General features: G+C 39.6%; 1 protein-coding gene across 1 annotated transcript in view; it reads left to right on the top strand.

The window, feature by feature from the left end:
- The window catches only part of LOC122805622 (thioredoxin domain-containing protein 6-like), a 563041-nt gene that overhangs the window by 303019 nt on the left and 241061 nt on the right, over positions 1-18961 (top strand). Inside the window, exons 10-11 of the mRNA XM_044075878.1 lie at positions 9904-10058; positions 18557-18753. Coding sequence (XP_043931813.1) covers positions 9904-10058; positions 18557-18753 — 352 coding nt within the window. The remainder of the gene's footprint in view (positions 1-9903; positions 10059-18556; positions 18754-18961) is intronic.

Raw genomic sequence — 18961 nt, 5'->3', positions numbered from 1 at the left:
TACACCAATAGTCAACTCCTCCCTGGTTAGATCTGACCACAAACTAATCATCTTGGAAATCCACATCCTTCCCACCCCCACAAAGGTAACCACCATGAAAAACTTCTCCAAATCTAACTTTGGGCTCCTAAAAACAGAGGTGGCTAACTTCATGGCACCCATGCAAATGGAGAATAGTTGCATGACTGCTGAATCATACACCAATGCACTGTATGAACACATACACAAATGGATGGATCTCGCCATACCCAATAGAACCAAGATGCTCTCCTCCAAAAATAGGAAGCCAATCTGGTGGTCCCCTGCCATATAAACAAACTCTACAACAGAAGGAGGAAACTGATGTGGAATAAGGTGAAGTCCCAAGACTGGAAAAGCTCCCTTATCAGCCTCAACAAAAAGTTAAGATCCCTCATCAAATCCTCTAAATCTAGCTGTGAAAACAGAATTGCGGCAGATAGTAAAGACAACCACAAGGCCTTCTATAGTTATGTAAAGAATCTCCATGGCAATTCCCAGATTTGCTGTGAGCTACAGCACAATGGTACCTCCTATACCAAGCCAGCAGATATTGCCAATATACTGGCCGACAGATTCAGTGCTAACTTTACCCCTCTCTCCCCTCCCAAAAGACCTATCACATTAACAGTAGATTGCCAGGCACCCAGTATTACTGCTGCACAGGTTAGAACAGCACTGTCCAAGGCCAAGAATGCAGCTTCTATGGGACCTGACAATATCCCTAGCTGTGTGCTACATGAATTACAGAGTGACCTGGCACCTCACCTGTGTGCCCTGTTCAATCACAGCCTCACCTCAGGCTTTGTCCCTGCTGAACGGCACACTTCTACAGTCATCCCTCTCCACAAAGGAGGAGCAGCTATAGACCCTGGGAACTATTGCCCCATTAGCCTAATGAGTCTGATATGCAAAGCTATGGAATGCATCATCATGGACCTAATAAACAAGGATATAGGGAATCTCCAAACTCTGGATCTCACACAGAGTCACAAATGGAGTCCCACAGGGTTCAGTCCTGGGTCCTCTCATGTTTGGAATCTACTTTTCTGAAGTCCAGGCCAACACGAAGGTAATCTGGCTGACAAAGTTCACAGATGATTGCAAGTTGGGAGCTATTATTAACTCCCCAAGTGATGTTGATGAGATCCTACAGAAAGGCCTCACTGAGACCAACGACTAGTGTCAGAACCATGGCCTTATGCTCAATGCCAAAAAATGTGTTGTCATTCTCTTTGGGAAAAACCCAGTTCCCATGAATTACCACATTGATGGTAGTCCACTGAACACAGATGGCATTATAAGAGATCTGGGAACACAGGTTGACAGCAACCTCTCTTTTGACCACCACATTGCCACTGTGGTCAGCAAGTCCTTCTATGTGGCACATCTCATTACTAAGGGTTTTGCATCCAGGAAGGAAGAGGTCATTGTCTGCCTCTACTCTTCCCTCATTAGGCCAATCATAAAGTACAATGCCCCATTTGGCATGTAACTCATTAGATACCTGCAACAACTGAAGAGGCCACAAAAGTACCTCACAGAGGATTCTAGACCTTAAACACTTGTCCTATATGGACAGACTCAAAAAACTCCAACTATTCTGTCTCATATCGCCTACTTAGAGGCGATCTCTGCTTGACTTACAAAGTCATGTCTGACCCAGTTCTGTTAGAAATGCTACATCTAAAGATATCCTAATCCCTCCGCACCACATGCTCCAGAGACCTCAACCTCATTACCACAGTCAACAGAATGTGCTGGAGGGACAGGTTCATAACCCAGAGACTGCCCATTCTATGGAACAGACTTCCCATACATGTCAAACAGAGCACCTCACTGGCCCTCTTCAAGACAAATCTTGATGAGTGGATGGGAAATAGAAAATTCACCACTGGGATCACTCCAGTGGCTTTACTTGATAGAGGCACTGGGAACTAAGGTCAGGTGGCACGATGCCAGGGTAATCCTATGGGCTAGGCTTGTAAAGGCTCCAGGGCCATTAGCCTAGCACACACCTATGAACCTATAACTGCAGCTCTGCACATTCCATGCTGACCATTTCACTATCATGCTTAGCAGATTATATCAGCTTGTAGACAGAACCTTGCTGACTTAGTCTTATGTATGTACCTTTACCAATACTTCAGAAATTAGACTTTGAAAACAGTGACAAATGTACTCCTCTCAGGAGTACAAGGACGTCTCCTGTAAAGATGAGTATACTCTTACTGGATATAAAGGAACTCTGCTTTCCTGACAACTATATTCTTATAGTAAACAATGAGTTAAAAGCCATTCAGTGGATCAAGATGAATCTGAGGCCATGGTTTTGGAACACTGTTCCTGATTGGTTTCACTAAGTCCTGAACTCCATGGCGACATTGTTTTGATTCCCCTTATGGTCACATCATTACTCCCTTTCAGGATCTGCATTGACTGACTTTCACTTTAATGTCACTGTTTAATGTTCTTAGCGTGACTGATTAAGGGCTAAATTATCTGAGTCCTGTCTGTTAGAGTCCTACAAGCCAGTCCATTGGTTTTGTTTCACTGATGAGGGTCTGTTAAAGGTTCTTGGGCTGCATCATGAGAGATTTGATAAAAGAAGTTTCCCTTGTCAGGCACCTATCCCATAGAGTTTATTATCTCATTAAATATGGATATGTTCCAGTTTGGCTAGCTTTTGTAATCTTCCAAAGATGGATGTATTCCAGATTTTTATTCTTTATTTGCTGTATTAAGCAAACCTGTGCTTTATTTGTATTCTTACCACTGTTTGTATTGTTACACAGTGTTCAGGAGTTTAAACAATTTAATAAAGATGGCTTTGGTTTGGCTTCCTATTGGAGAAGCTGTCAACTTACATACTCCAAATACAGTAAGGAAGGAAATATATTACACTGCGGTTAATTCCTTTTATCATAGCAGGAGCCTGGATAAGGAACACTGTTTGTTGATAGCTGATACAGTGTGTATACATCATGCAAGAGTACACAAACAAAAGGCAGTATAATTATATAGCAATACTGTATAGAACAAAACACTCTTCTATAGTAACTTATAGGCAATTTTATCCTTGCAGAGTTAGCATAAATTTCTATACATTATAAGCAGTGTGAACCAAGGCATGCTTACTAGTACAAATGATTACCAAGCTTCTAAGTGGAACTTGAGAAAGGGGCTTCCCTTGTTGACATTCTATACAGGATGAACCAGGCATATCACAATGAATGGGCAGGAGGCTGTAATATTATACAGGCACCTAAAGCAGCTCCATTCTCAGGCGGGCAGGCTGGACAGTGCTAAAGCAAGGGACCCCTGATAAGAAGTGTGATAGCACATTCCATATACAGCAGACATAGGAGCTGATTATTTCACTCCTCAATGGACCTATAATTTTCAAAATTCCCGGCTCCATGAAGTCTATTCTTCAATTTTTCCTTGGAACTAGACAAACTTTCAACATAAGCACTCAAACCATTCATTTCACAGCCCAGCACTTGCTCAAAACTCATAGCAAGCACTAATTAACCCTAGCACTAGACCCCCCTATACTGTCCAGAAGGACAAGGCTCTCTATTCGTCCCTACCAGCCATTCAGTAAAACAGCTCACTTTACCTATTCAGGCATGTCCAAAGGGCAGTTTCATGTGTACTCTCCAGTCTAACTGGTGAATCTGGGCATTTTGAGGCAATGTTACAACTGCCTCATGTACACAGACAACCCTATCCTCCTACCACCAAACACTAATATATGCGAGAGATGCAATTATACAGCCAAACTGGAGACAAAGTTCTCTCAACCCAAGACTGGAACTGACAGTCAAGAGGAGAAGGGAAATACTTGCAACACAGTACCAGTCTCACATAGACCTATTAAGCCAACACCGGCAAATAACACACATAAATACACGAAAACATACTCGGAGGCTCTAAATAAAAATCTGCAAAAGCAACAGAGACCTCCAAAGCAGACATCCAAGCAACATCCACACCCCATCACAAACCATGAAACACATACTTCACATAATCAGTGTGCCATGCAATCACAGCCCTTAAGGCAAAATAACATACCCAACACACTAGTAATAGACGACTGTATAGCCAGGCACACTGATGTCCCACTAACTAGGCTGGACAAGGAGAAGGTTACAGTTAGTTGTCTGTTGTGCGCCAGGATCCGCCACATAACACAAGCACTCAGGTCACTCCAGGGCAAGTACAAATATGACTCTGTCATTGTCCATGTTGGTGTGAATGACCTGAGACGTACCACCCTGGACTACATGAAAAGAGACATGGAAGAGCTCTCTGATCATGTAGCCCAGGCCGGTATGACCCTGACCCTGAGTAGCATCCTGCCCTCACCAAGAATGATGCCACAGTATAAAGTTAAAATTATTAATTTCACCAATTGGCTAAGTTTCTGGTGTCATTCAAAGGGGATCTAGTATCTGTCCACCTGGGATGACATGCTTGACAAGCCATGTTGCTTCGCAAGAGATGGCTTGCACCTGTCACTCTTAGGCTTTCAAATACTGGCCAAGGCTTTTGCCACCCCCATAGTGCCTTTTTTTAGGCAAGGCTCAAAAGACAAACCCACCACCGTAAATAGCACAAGTAACCAAAAACTGAGAGTAATGCTACTCAACGCAAGAAATCTAAACCTCAAAATGCATGCACTCGAGGAACTCCTCAGTATGGAGAACATCGATATCTGTGCAGTAACAGAAACCTGGTTTAAGGCTCCAGAGAGCACCCCAGCACTACCAGGCCATAACTTATACCATACTTTTCGGCCGCAGAACCCAGACCGAAACACAAAAGGTGGGGGTGACCCATATTCATCAAGGATACCCACACCTCCAGGTTAGTGGCGCAGCACGATGCCTCAAAGATCATCCATGTGCAACTAACAACAGGCAAAACTGCAATTCAAATTGTAGCTTGCTACAGATCACCCATCATGAACCAATACCCCCATTCCGCATTTCTGGAGACACTGGAAAATATGAAGGTCCTACCAAACACCCTAATATTGGGTGATTTCAGTTACCCAAACATTAACTGGGAGAACTACTCAAGTACTAACTTGCCCAATGCTTCCTAGAATTTATAAACTCGAATGCCCTGGATCAACAGGTCAGGTGACAACATATTGGACCTGGTCATCACCAACATGGACGACCGGTGTTCCACACTGGAGGTCAACCCCTCACTGGTTAGATCAGACCATAGACTAATCACTCTGGATATCCACATTCCGCCCCCACCCCCAGTCAAGGAAATCACTGTGAAAAACTTTTCAAAAGCAAACTTCACGTTACTTAAGATTGAGATGGAAAGGTTCACAGCCCCCATGCCAAAGGAGAACACTCTCCAAGCTGCTGAATCCCTTACAAAGGCACTCTATGAGCACCTGCAAGAATGCATGGATCGTGCTAACCCAAGCAAAACCAAGAATCACTCCTTCAAGAAAAGGAAACCAGTGTGGTGGACCCCTGCCATAAACAAGCTATACAATAGAAGGAGGAAACTAGTACAGAAAAGAGTAAAGTCCCAAGACGGAAAGACATCGCTGATCAGTATCAGCAAGAAACTACGATCCCTCATAAAATCATCCAAAGCTAGCTTCCAAAGAAAAATTGCCAAGGACTCCAAAGATAACCACAAAGCATTCTTCAGCTATGTCAACAACCTAAGTCGAAACTCTCAGATCTGCTCTGAGTTAGTGCAGAATGGCAAAAAATACACTGAAATGACTGATAATGCCAACATTCTGGCAGACAGGTTTAGTGCAAACTTCACCCTCCTCTCACCCCCTAAAGGGCCCATAGCCATACCAGAAGAATGTAAAGCCCCAGCAATCACTGACACACAGGTTAAAACATCCCTATCTAAAGCCAAAAACACAGCTTCAATGGAACCAGACAGTGTCCCAGGCTGTGTCTTACACGAGCTTCAAAATGAACTAACCCCTCACCTAAACACACTGTTCAAACTCAGCCTCTCTACAGGCTACGTACACATAGAGTGGTGCACAGCAACAGTTATCATGCTCCACAAAGGTGGAGCCACAACGGACCCCAGGAACTATTGCCCTATAAGCCTGACTAGCCTGGTCTGCAAGGCGCATCATCATGGAACTCGTTAACAGAGTCATTGGGAACCTCCAAACATTGGACCCTACCCCAGTTTGGCTTTAAGAGCAGATCATGCCTCCTAAACCTGGTCGACTTCTTTGAGACAGTTACCAAGGCTTTAGACGAGGGAAAGGCAGTCCACACAGCCTACCTAGACCTCGCAAAGGCTTTCGACACCATTCCCCATTCTGGTATTATAGGCAAGCTCACCAGCCTGAACCTAAACCCCTACATCATGAGATGGGTTGCCAATTGGTTCACGGATAGAACCCACACAGTGATAGTTGCAGGCTCTAGGTCCGACTCTAAACCGGTTACAAGTGGCGTCCCCCAGGGCTCAGTCCTGGGACCCCTCCTGTTCGGTATATACTTCTCAGAGGTACAGGCAAGCACAGGAGGACTATGGCTGACCAGGTTCAAAGATGACTGCAAACTGGGGGCCATAATTGACTTTCTGGCTGATACAGACATTCTCCAGAAGGGTCTCACTGAGATGGATACCTGGTGTCAAAATCATGTCCTCAAGCTAAATGCCAAAAATTGCATAGTCATCCCCTTTGGAAAAAACAAAGTACCCACAAACTACTACATACATGGTAGTCCTCTAAATACAGAAAATTTAATAAGGGATCTGTGGACCCAAGTAGATAGTAATCTCTCCTTTGATAATCATATTGCCAAGGTGGTTAGAAAATCCTGCTATGTTGCCCACCTAATCACAAAAGGGTTCACATCTAGAACAAAAGAGGTTATTGTGCCCCTCTACTCATCACTCATCAGACCCATCATAGAGTACAACGCCCCATTTGGGATGCACCTTACAAGACACCTGCAACAGCTGGAAAGACCACAGAAGTACCTCACCAGGAGGATTACTAGCCTCAAACAGATGCCATATGCAGCCCGACTGAAGAAACTCCAGCTGTACTCGGTTGCATACCGCTTACTCAGAGGTGATCTCTGCCTGACATACAAGGTCATGTCCAACCCAGAATTGATGGACATGCTCCACCTAAAAAAAAAACAAATCCCCGAGAGCCACACGCTCTAGGGATCTAAACCTCACCACAATTATAAATAGCATATGCTGGAGAGATAGATTCCTGTCCCAGAGACTCCCCATGCTTTGGAACAGGATTCCAATCTACATTAGGCAGAGCACCTCATTAACACTCTTCAAGAGAAACCTTGACGAGTGGATGGGAAATAGAAAATTTACCCCAGGGATCACTGCAGTGGGTCTGCTGGACAGAGGCATAGGGAACTAATGGTTCTGCTGGAAAGAGGCACAGGGAACTAATCTAAGGGGGCAACGAAAGCCAACACATTCTGGATAGGCTTATAGATGCCCTCGGGCAGATAACCTAGTACTTACCTATGAACCTATGATTAATGTGTGAGATGTCTTTTATTTTTAACTTTAAGCAGAGCACTTACAAAATAGGAGAGACTCTATACTTTGCAAGCAATTTATGAAAGCTGTCATATTTCTGGTATTGTGTACTCCTAGGCAATGAAATATAACTTACAAAAATGTTATTAAATGCTATTTTGAGCAAATGTCACATAAGAATGGCACAATAGGTATGCAGCAGAATCCCAAACCTAGCAACCTGACAGCAACCAGAAAAACATTTTAGTTTAGTTGTATCACAGCTAATCAGGCCTGGAATGAACATTTGTTTGCTAACCATTATGCTTATATACTTAATTGTAGAAAGCAATGCTACGATATACAGTGTAGGTTTGGTGAATTATTTAATATATTGCATCTTTATCTTGATGTTTTTGCAACAGTGACCATATGCTGCTGTCCTTCACGAATTCAGCACACATGCTAACTAAAAGGCAGGAAAAAAGAAGCACTGTACAATAGAAGTAAACCAATGATTAAACTGGCAGCATAACTATCGTATCATTACTTTACTACAGTAATCCAGGAAAAAAATTAGAGCCCTTTTCTAAACCATGGCTCCATAATGCTGGAGTATTGTTGAGTGGTAGAGAACAATAATAAAACATCTCGGCAAGAGTATGAAAAATGGCAGTGATGGTATTTTAATAATACTGATACAGAATGTTTAGAATGTACACTGTTATGAGAAGATATAACAACTGAATGGATCTTCCTGACATTATATATTTTAACCATAATGTCATATTCCTGGTAACATAGCTGCCAACCTCCTATCTCAAAGAGTGAGGACAAAGAAAACAAATTCAGGGGCAAGTCACCCAGACAAGAACATTCTAGGTACTTATACCTGAAATAATCCATAACAAATTAAAAGAAATTCCATAAGAATTCATGTATTAATTATAATAATTATATTGTTTATATATTAATATGATTTTTCTTTCAGTAAGAAAATCCATAGAATCTGTACCTGTTAATATTAACACTGTATTTGTGTTGTATTAACAAGCATTTTCTGAAGCATAAGATGCTTGTAGTTGTTGATCTTTTTTTTTTTTTTTTTCAGAAAATGAATCATTTTATAAGGGATGGGGCAAAGTGAGTCAAAATTAGAGATAAGTAGCATGTAGTGAAGACTTCTGTGGATTGTTTTTCCATTATTCTAAAAATAGTATAATACAGAGGTTAGCATTTTTTAATGAAGTGTTGGTTTGTGTAAACTCTATAGATGGTGGTGGCTGTTCATGGGGTTGCTACAGAAGTTGTATTACTTGTCAGTGTTAAATAGATTTTAATTTGACATCTTTTCTGCATTTGCTAAAACTGGCAGCACAATTTTAGACTGAAAAAAGTATTTTTTCCTGTTTGAAAAGAGCACAACAGCTTGTGGGTTAATACAGAACTAACTAACCTTCAAGTATTTTGATTTAATGGATATTTACATAACCCACCTAACATATGCATTTAATAATCCCCTGGCTACTTAAACTGTAGATGCTATAATAAACTCTCTTATTGCAATAAACTTCTGTCAAATAAGATTAAACATATGCTGATGCTTTGATTTTGATAAATGTTATTTCAAGGCGTGGTTAACTGTAAGATGTTATGATTTGTTTATTTTTGTTATACTTTTATGCAACCTCATTCATGACAGCAGTTTGAGCCACCACTGTAACTATGCTTATTCAGTCCCCATATAGGGCCAGAGCCTACATGTGGTGGGGCCATCTTCCTGCATCTACTAGTTGAAATGTCTTAAGTCCTTGCCATTCCTATGCATGACTATGCTCCAGAAGTACTCAAGAGGTTGGCATCTAGTGGGTGGTGTGAAGGAAGTCAGTTACTTCGTTGGATGATGCAACCCTCAGAAAACCCTGCCCTTCCAATATAAGCACATATATCCATTTTATCTCCACTAGTGATCAAGATGAAATATATCATACTTGAGATATATGTCCCTATCCATCACCAAACGGATGTAAGCAGACAGTTTGTCATCATTCCACGCTCTTCACCTTGCTCCTGTACCACCTGGTCTGCTAATAAAGCTCTGGCTGACTGTGTCATTGTCAGTCCACCATGCCCACAGCTTCAGCAATTAACTGTAAGACTTCATTCACTGTGAATATCTTTTCTCCCTTATTTCTAGCTCTTGAGGGCATTCTGCTGATTTTAAAATCAGTGCTAAGATAGACTCAAGTCCTGACTACTGGGAACACTGCTAGAAACCTGTTTAGTCCTCCAGCCTTCAAGAATAAACTGTTTTAATAGTAAATTTGAGTTCTACATTAATCAATAATATTATTTCTTAATTTTCAGCCAAATTTTGAAGATCTGGTGAAGTTCATGTCAAGTGGTCCATGCCATGTACTGATAATCTCAAAATCAGATGAAAATGATGATGTCATACCTGCTTGGAGAGAGTTCATTGGTCCAACAGATGTTGAAGTTGCAAAAAAAGAGAAACCAGAAAGGTATGATTCATCAGTGATAATAATTACTGAGTGACAGTTTGCTTGTTAAATTGTACTCATTGTCTATTATTGGTGGGCATATTCTTCTTTTCAGGGTGTAAAATGCAAAACACATCCAGAATGTATTTCTGTTGAGTCTGTATGACATCAGAAGTGAAAATTGTATATACTTCATTACAGCAGGTTATGTTTGTCTTGCTACAATTGTACTATAGCTAGTACTCCATATTGAGGTTGGCAGTATGCTGTGGTCAAATATGGGACTGACTTTCACTGAAATCTTTAAAGGTAGAATGGCAGTCGTAGGTGCATTGTGTACCCATGTATCCAAGGATAATTCAATGGAAGCTTTTATCAAAAGATCTCAAAGAATTTAGAGATACTGCATATTAGACATACACATGCACAGTCATGCTGCTGTCACAGTCTTGCTTGGCACATTATCTATTGTTTCTATTAGGGATAGGCATACAACTTCTGATCAGGGTATGAAAAGAAAATTATTTTCATTATGCATCTTTGCTGAGTTCTCTCTACATCAAAAGTACATATCATATATATTTCATCAGGCAAAGCAGAATTTTAGTGACTGCATGCTTGACATTAAAATCCCATGTGTGTGTGGGAGGGGGTATGTGCTGCAGTTAAACTCTGCATTGTGCTGCACTGAAATCCCCAATGGCAGAATGTCAGTCTTTGGTACCTTTTGCACCCGAGTATCTGAGTTTAATTTGTTAGGATGACTCAAAAGAAGACTTGACATATCACCTTCTATAGAAAGATACCATATGTAGGGTTTCAAAGGCATTTGACTATCATGCTCCAGCAAGTTGCATTGTACTCAGTTTCCAGTGAAGGTGGAAGTGATTTATGTTCATGGCAAGAAATGCAGCAAATGTTCAAAATGTAGCTTTACTGAGTTTTCATTATATCTGAAGTAAACATTCTATAAATCTTACCAGATAAATCAACATTTTTTTCTGAATGCAAACTTGGCTTGACCAAAATTCCATCTGCTGAGAAGGTGAATATACTGTATTTAAATTCAACACTGAGCTGAACTGAAATTCTTAAAGGTAGAATGACTATCTCAGATACATTTTTATTTATGTATCTTGTTATTAAAGTTTTGTTAAGAAGTCTCAAAAGGGGGACTGTCATGTTTCATTTCATACTCGGGTGCCATACAGTAGGTTTCACAGGCATTTCACAGTAATAGGATGGCATGTTTCATTATGCTGAGTTTCCATTGGGATTGAAAAAAACAGGACCAAAATAATGCCTTTCTTCAGAAAAAATAAATTGTCCATTTTAAAATTTTATAGTAAAATGCATGCAACCCTAGAAACCTACTCACGTTCAGCTTCCAACCAGTCGCCACTTCACTTATCCGTACCTTGATCAAAAAATTAAAACCCACTACACTTTCTGCTGATCAACTCCCTGCCGAGTACCTACAAAAATCAGCTGATGCTATTGCTTACCCCGTCTCAATACTAATCAATCGAACCATAGTAGAAGCTAAAATTCCCACCATCTGGAAAATATCCTATGTAATCCCACTTCACAAAGGAGGCAGCTCTACTGAATTCTCCAATTATAGGCCAATAGCTATACTCTCTCCACTTGCAAAGATTATGGAAAAATGTATTCATAGACAACTCATGCACCACCTAATCCAGAATCACCTTATGGCAGACACTCAGCATGGCTTCCATCCTCATCACAACACTACTTCAGCCCTCCTAGCCTTTACCAACACCATAAACCATAATCGCAACAATAATTATATATCCTCAGCCCTCTTCTTGGATCTTTCCAAGGCATTCGATATAGTTGATCACCAACTTTTAATCCACACCCTGCAAACATTCTGTCTAGATACTAGAGCCCTTCAATGGTTTCAGTCCTACCTGAATGGTCGACAGTAGGCTGTCCTCTGGCAGAACAAACTCTCTAACCTTCTACCTAACACCCTTGGAGTACCACAAGGCTCTATACTAGGGCCCTTGCTGTTCTCCATCTTCATTAACGACCTTTATACTGTCATCCCAAAAGTCAGCTGTATCCAATATGCTGATGACTCTACTCTGATTTGCTCAGCCACATCTCCAGTAGAGTTATGGTCAGCTACCCAGACCACCTTTAATACAATAGAAAACTGGCTTTCTGAACATTGTCTGATCCTAAATCTCCAAAAAACTAAAATGCTGTTATTTTCACCAACACGTAGATCTACCGCTTTCACCTTTACCGTAAAATCAAATGATGGCACAATAATCTCCCCTGACCCCTCTACGAAACTATTAGGTGTCATCATAGACAATAATCTAAAATTTGACCTATATGTTAACCAAACTATCAAAACCATCAATAAAAAACTAAGGTCACTTTACAGAATAAAAGCCTTCCTAATCCCTCCAGCTAAAATTGCCATAGCTCGCTCTCACCTTCTTTCAACCCTTCTGTATGCATCCCCTCTACTCTCAAATTTAAGACTGTCCTTAACAAACTCTCAATTTGCTACAACCACATTGCCAGGTTTGCCACTGGGCTGCCTTTTAGGACACATCATTGCATCAATCTAAATCAGCTTGGGTGGCTTGAACTACCCAGCCTAATCCAGTATAACCAATTGATTATGGCCTATAAAATCCTCTATAATCCAGACAATACTCCTGCACTTAAAAATATTATCACCCCTTATAACAATCCTAGACCACTTAGATCCTCTAACAAACTACTAATTCAGACTAGCAAAATGAATAACACAGCCGGTGATTCTCTCTTTGCAAACTCTGTAAGTAGATCCTGGAACTCTCTTCCAGATGATATTACCTTACTTTCCACCTTAGGTCAATTTAAAACTAGACTCAAACAACATTTGTCACTTAACTGGCTATGTCAATGTATCAAGCCTGGCTAACTCTCTCTAGAATGTGTAAAAATCTGCTAACCAGTTTACTGTGTAATTTAATTTAATCCTGACTTGCGCTCAGGATTAACTGTAACCTGTGGAACTTGTTTAACTTGCTTACTTATGTAATCTCTGTAAATAGTCTGTTTGTAATATGTAATGCTGGTATTATGTAATGCTGTATCTGCTTACCCTTGGAGCTTTTCTCACCGGGCCTCCGTTGAAAATGGACATGCATCCAGTCAGACTATCCCGGTCAACAAATGTAAAATAAATAAATAAAATAAAATAAAATGTTCTGAGATACAGGGACATATCTGAGATTCTGTTATCTACTTTCTGTAATGTCTATTAGTTCACACAGTAAGCATTTTAAGGCTGATCATCCAGGTATCTTGCCCTACAAATTTTCTTAGAATATCTTAAGGCAATACAGAGAGAATGACATTCTGAAATTGACAAAATGTAACATTATATAAATATATAGCATTGTTTTGGGACTTTAGACTTAAAGAATATGCATTTCTGTATAAAACTGGCATTTTTCTTTTTATGTTTTGCTGCATAAAATTAAATTGAATTAAATTAAATTACATAAAAAAAATATGTTTTTAAAACTTCAAGATACAACTGTTTCTTTGTCTTTGAGCAAGGAGTACAATCTAAAGGGCCCTTGTATGTAATTATTGCAGCAACAGTCCCTGGAAATTTCAATAGAATTTATGAAGCTGCCTTGAAGATACAATAAAATGGTTATTAGTAAAGAGTTTAACTTAAATAACAAGAGCCAGTCAGACAGGATATACAATACTCTGCAGCCATGTTAATTACTAGAGTAAGCTGTTTCAGCAATATGCTAAGACAGTGTAATAAATTATAAACGTTTATTTTCCTTAACTGCAATACTAGATGATGTCTTGACCCTCTATTGAGTGTTTTTCTTTTCCTATAATGAACCAAGTTTGTAGTACGTTATTCTGAAAGTGTCTCCATTTTTAAACAGATCATAACCCACTGTTTTAAGCTGACAAGTTCACACACAAACACACACACACACACACACACACACACACACACACACACACACACACACACACACACACACACAAAAGCACTGCTTCCGTCTCTGAGGTCTGTGTGACAGAGTTTTTGAGTTCATCCAAGTGAGACTAAAATTGTTTCATGCACTAGTATTTTTCAAAATGTTTCCTGTAGCCATTGGAAATTAAATAATGCACTCTGTTTTCCATTTCTAATGACAAATGAGCATTAAAGTGCTGTGCTAAACATCAATAACTTATTAACTCCTCACAAAGGGTTTATGTTAATCTGGAACTACACAAGGTTAAATGTAATATTACATTCTTAAGTAAAAGTACTTTGCACACAATTTCTGTGAGATTTTGTCATTAATAAAGATCCATCAGCAAATCTAACACAGACAAAAGTCAGTAAAATACACCACACTTTGTGCATTCACATTACAACAGCTTACCTATTTAAGTGACTACTCATCTGCATAATCTGGGTAAAGAACACTGTACCAAGGGAAAGTATACATGAGGACAATAACAAAAAAGAGAGTTATGAGAAGGTCTAAAGGTAAAGTAGCTATGTATTGATGTAGCTGACAAAAGTGGGGGTAGGCCATGGCAAGATTCAGCACAAGGTGATCAAGGTAGCTGTCTAGGGGCTGGTGCTAGCCAGAGATCTTTTGGGATGCACCTGAATAGAGACCCTTTGTCCACTGTTTTACCTTGTTAACACATAAATAAAAAATAATATTTAAAATGTATCCCTTTTGGGTCTTTTGTCCTCCCATTATTTTTGGCTTAGTCCAGAATTCTTGAGCAAAGACATTGAGAGGTATTTTGATCTGCTCCTAGTAAAATGTGTGTTTTTCTGGAAAATTTTTGAGGATTGCAATCACTGAGGGATGTGAGTTTTAGACTTTGTATCCTTCAGAAAATGCTTGTTATTCTTGTGACGTTCCCACTCTGGGCCAGTAATCAAGGAGCCTGAATCCTCACCCTGGAGAGGGACGTTCACTTGGAATACAAATGGATACACTCAGTATTTCCAAATGCAGACCTCTCTGCATCTAGCACAATTTCCCCCTTAAGAGCACACAGAGAGCACACTCAGCCTGGAGTCTGGGTGTCTCTGTCTCCCTCCAGGTCTCCATTAAGACTTCCCACTATCACAGCTGTAGGGTTAGGTCCTCAGCAGAGTGTCCAAACCAAATTCTCCAGCACCCTCTCTGTGAAACCAATGCTTCATGTCCATGCTCCAAGTAGCTGACATACAGCACACACTCTTTGAGATTTAATTTTCACACACGCACACCTGGGAAAGGCTGGCACAGATTTACTAGCTATGCCACCTTCTGTCCAGACTATAAGGTAGTTTCACTGCCACCAGTCAGTTACTATAAGGCTCTTAAAAGGGTATCCAATTACACCGAGTGAAATTAATACTAGTGCCAATGGTAATGCTGACCAAACAGCCAGGCTTTCAGGAGTTATCACCAAATAAATATATGCAAATACTCTCAAAGCTTAAGCATTTTCTAAAAAGGACCAGCCACAATGAGAAGTTTAAATATATTTAATAATAAATAATAAAACCACATGAAACTACTAAATATCTATTTACAGTAAACACCAGAGTTTTAGCCACAAGAAATATTAAAAATAACACAGCCAGAAAGAGTCACAAAGTTACAGAAAAAACAATGCTTAACTATCCTCACTGTATTTTCCTGACTAATCTAAAGAATGTTCCTACTTACTGAATAGAGCAAGGCAAGATAATTTGTCAGATACAAGACAGAATATGGAATGCTGAGAGCAATCTCCTACTAATATTTAAATATTATTCCTGGCTTACAGAATGACATCTCACACATCTGGTCATCTGACTGTTTCCTGCACTATCCCCCATCACTAGAAGCTGCTGGGGTTTAGCAACTATGTACTGCGATACACACTAGACCTTTAGCTAAGTTTTATTAAATCATCTGGAATCCATAAAACAATAAAACCATTCCACTCTTGCTACAGGAGCTACAACCTATTATCTAGCACAGACATTGTCTCTGTCTCCATTCAAAACGGTGGGATAACATCTTTATGGCTTAACCCATCTTTTCAGATACATTTTAAAGTTTGATAATAACCTGTTCTCTTCCATTCCTCTGTTAAAACATATACATTTAATTCAGTTACAATAATACATGTACATTTCCTTTCCTTCCAGCAGGGCACACTGTTGATACATTTTAACACAAACAAACCTCACAAATACATTTTCAGCACAAGCATCTGTACAAATCAGTTTAATATACAAATGACATATAATTATTTACAAAATTCCAGTTAGCTGTGCTGACATATGTTACACATCCACTGCCCCATTTCTCCTGGCATGGCTGGTAGTACCTCCTATCATCACAATTGTAACAACTTTCTAAGTATACTATAGAAATATTTAAAAGCTGTTCCTGATTTTGGGCCCTTGACTCTGATTCTTAGGCTAAGAAGTTGAGAGGACAGGCAGGAATTCAATAGCTTGCGCTGTATGGTTCTGACATCAGTAAGCTTATAGGCACTTCTGGGCCATTGTTTTTGCACTGTATAGTTTTGACATAAATGAGCTGAGATACTTCTCTGGGCCATTATATATGTGTTTATTCATTCACTTGAGCTCATACAGATATCTTAGGTGCATGTCATATACAAGTGGTTGTAACTGATTATCACATCTGTGTATATGTGAGTGTGCACACACATGCACAAAGAGGGCAGAGTTCTTAATTATCCATGATTTTGCTTCCTACATGTGGTCTGTTCCTTGTAAAATTTGTAGTTTTCTGCTAAGGTGTTGTGGACTGTAGTCACTGAATAATGACAATCATGTAAGTCTCAGACTCCATATCCTTCAGAAAATGCTTGCTAATGCAAAATATGTAAAGGTTTAAAATCTGCTCCTGATTTTGGGTCTTTGTCTCTTATTTTTAGGTAGGAGGTTTTGAGGGCACAAGGTGGTGTCGTTTGTTGCACTGTATACTTCTCACAGCAGTGAGCTGAAAAATATTATCTAGGTCATTATTTATATATTTCTTCATTCATTTGATCACAACCAAATATCTGAGGCATACAAAGTCGGGAAAGGGGCTGTAATTGATTGCCATAGCTGTGTGTTTATATGCATGTGTATGTGCTAGTACTCCAGATGTGTATAAATACTTTGTTTCTCCAACCCAGAGTAGTTATGGTGTAAAGTAAGGAATCTGTTGTGGCAAACAGAAGCATCAGCTTATGAGCTATGTTCTTTAGGAAAGATCTTTGGTTTCATTTTTTCTTGACTATTGACAGTGTGTTTATTATTTCATTGTGAATAAAATGGACAGCATGAAGTCCAGTAGTTTCATGTTAATGTTTTAATTATGAATATATTTTTAATTTAGCCTGCTTTTTTTCCAGACACATGGATATGAAATGCATTGTCTTGGGTTAAAACAAAGTTTGTCTCACACTTAATGCGTATGAGTAAGGTTATTAGCTGTTAATGAGCTGCTTCCTGAAGTGCAGGGTTTGATTCCCTCAGCCTTTGTTTGTCTTCTGTATGACTCCATCCAAGTCATTTCTCCAGATAGTGCTCCTGGACTGCATTTGAAAATGGGCACTTGTATCCACTGAGATGTTCAAGGCTGCTAACAAAAGTTTTTGAATCCCTGCATATAGCAGCTAATTAGAGCTTCATTATATGCCACCTGACTATGAATGCCAGCAAGTCTCTCATAGTTTAATAGCTTGCGAGATGAACTTTCAATTAATGCAAGTTTCAAGGGAAGAGATGTTTACTGTTGTTCATGCTAAGTCTGTTTTCATACTGAGAACATTTTGTTTTGTTTAGCAAATGGCTGTCAGTGAGGTCTAAATTTTGAAATAAAAGTTTTAAATTAAATCCAAATCTCTGTGATTGTTATAAAAGTAATGAAAAACAAAAATAGTATGTGCATTGAAAGGCCTGAACAGTGTTTTATGGTAATTAGGGAGAGACAGCCAGGAAACAGGATATTGCTGTGGTTGGGACAGCTCAGTGCATTACCCTGCCTAGGCCCCCTTTTGGCCATGTCCTGGCTCTAGGATAGACAGAAGGTCATCAACTTGTCTAGTACCTAGGTGGATGATACACTGGTTTTGTTTATGGTAGGCAACTCGCCCCACCCCTCCCCAGCACACACATGGGGCTTATCACCTTCCCTTCCTTATTTTAATATTGTTAACACTAAGGGTTGTACACAATATATTATAGGATTCTGTGAAGGTCAGTCATTATGGATCTGCCAACTCATTTTTTACAGCTGCTAAATCATTTTAAGTCCATCATAGTTGTTGTCTACAGAATTTATGCATTGTTACATTTGGACTTCAAAAATATATATTTATGGCAGTTGTCCTTTTTATCAGCCTTCAGTGGAAAAAATCTAATAAAACAAACACAAACTCAAATCCAAAATAAATGCTGTCTCCAAATATGTGGAAAGTTATAGAATGACTTCTCTTGTTACTTGCAGCCTTCGAGCACAGTACGGCACTGAAACCATGTTCAATGCAGTTCATGGCAGTGACAATATGGACCAGGCCAGTAAGGAACTTGCGTTCTTCTTCCCCAACTTTCAAAGTTCATCAGGAAATGAAACAATGAAGCAGGAAGAAAAGACTGAAAGAACTTTGGCCATCATCAGGCCTGAACTTCTGAAAGAAAAGAAAGGTAAGACCATTATTACAGCAAGCCGGAGACCATGGCTCATGCCTTTTGTTCAGCATTTAGTTGTTAATATTCCCTTTCCTTTGTCAGTTTCATTCAACACCTGTGGAGTGGTCTTCAAGCCATAGTTTAACTCAAAATATAATGCAGTCAGTGAGGAAGAGTCATCAGCATACAAGTCTTCATATTTTTTATTAGTTAATTTTTTTTT

Source organism: Protopterus annectens, chromosome 6.part1, assembly GCF_019279795.1.
Source record: "Protopterus annectens isolate FY-2018-M chromosome 6.part1, PAN1.0, whole genome shotgun sequence".
NCBI classification, from domain to species: domain Eukaryota; kingdom Metazoa; phylum Chordata; order Ceratodontiformes; family Protopteridae; genus Protopterus; species Protopterus annectens.
This window is presented reverse-complemented; position numbering and strand designations above follow the sequence as displayed.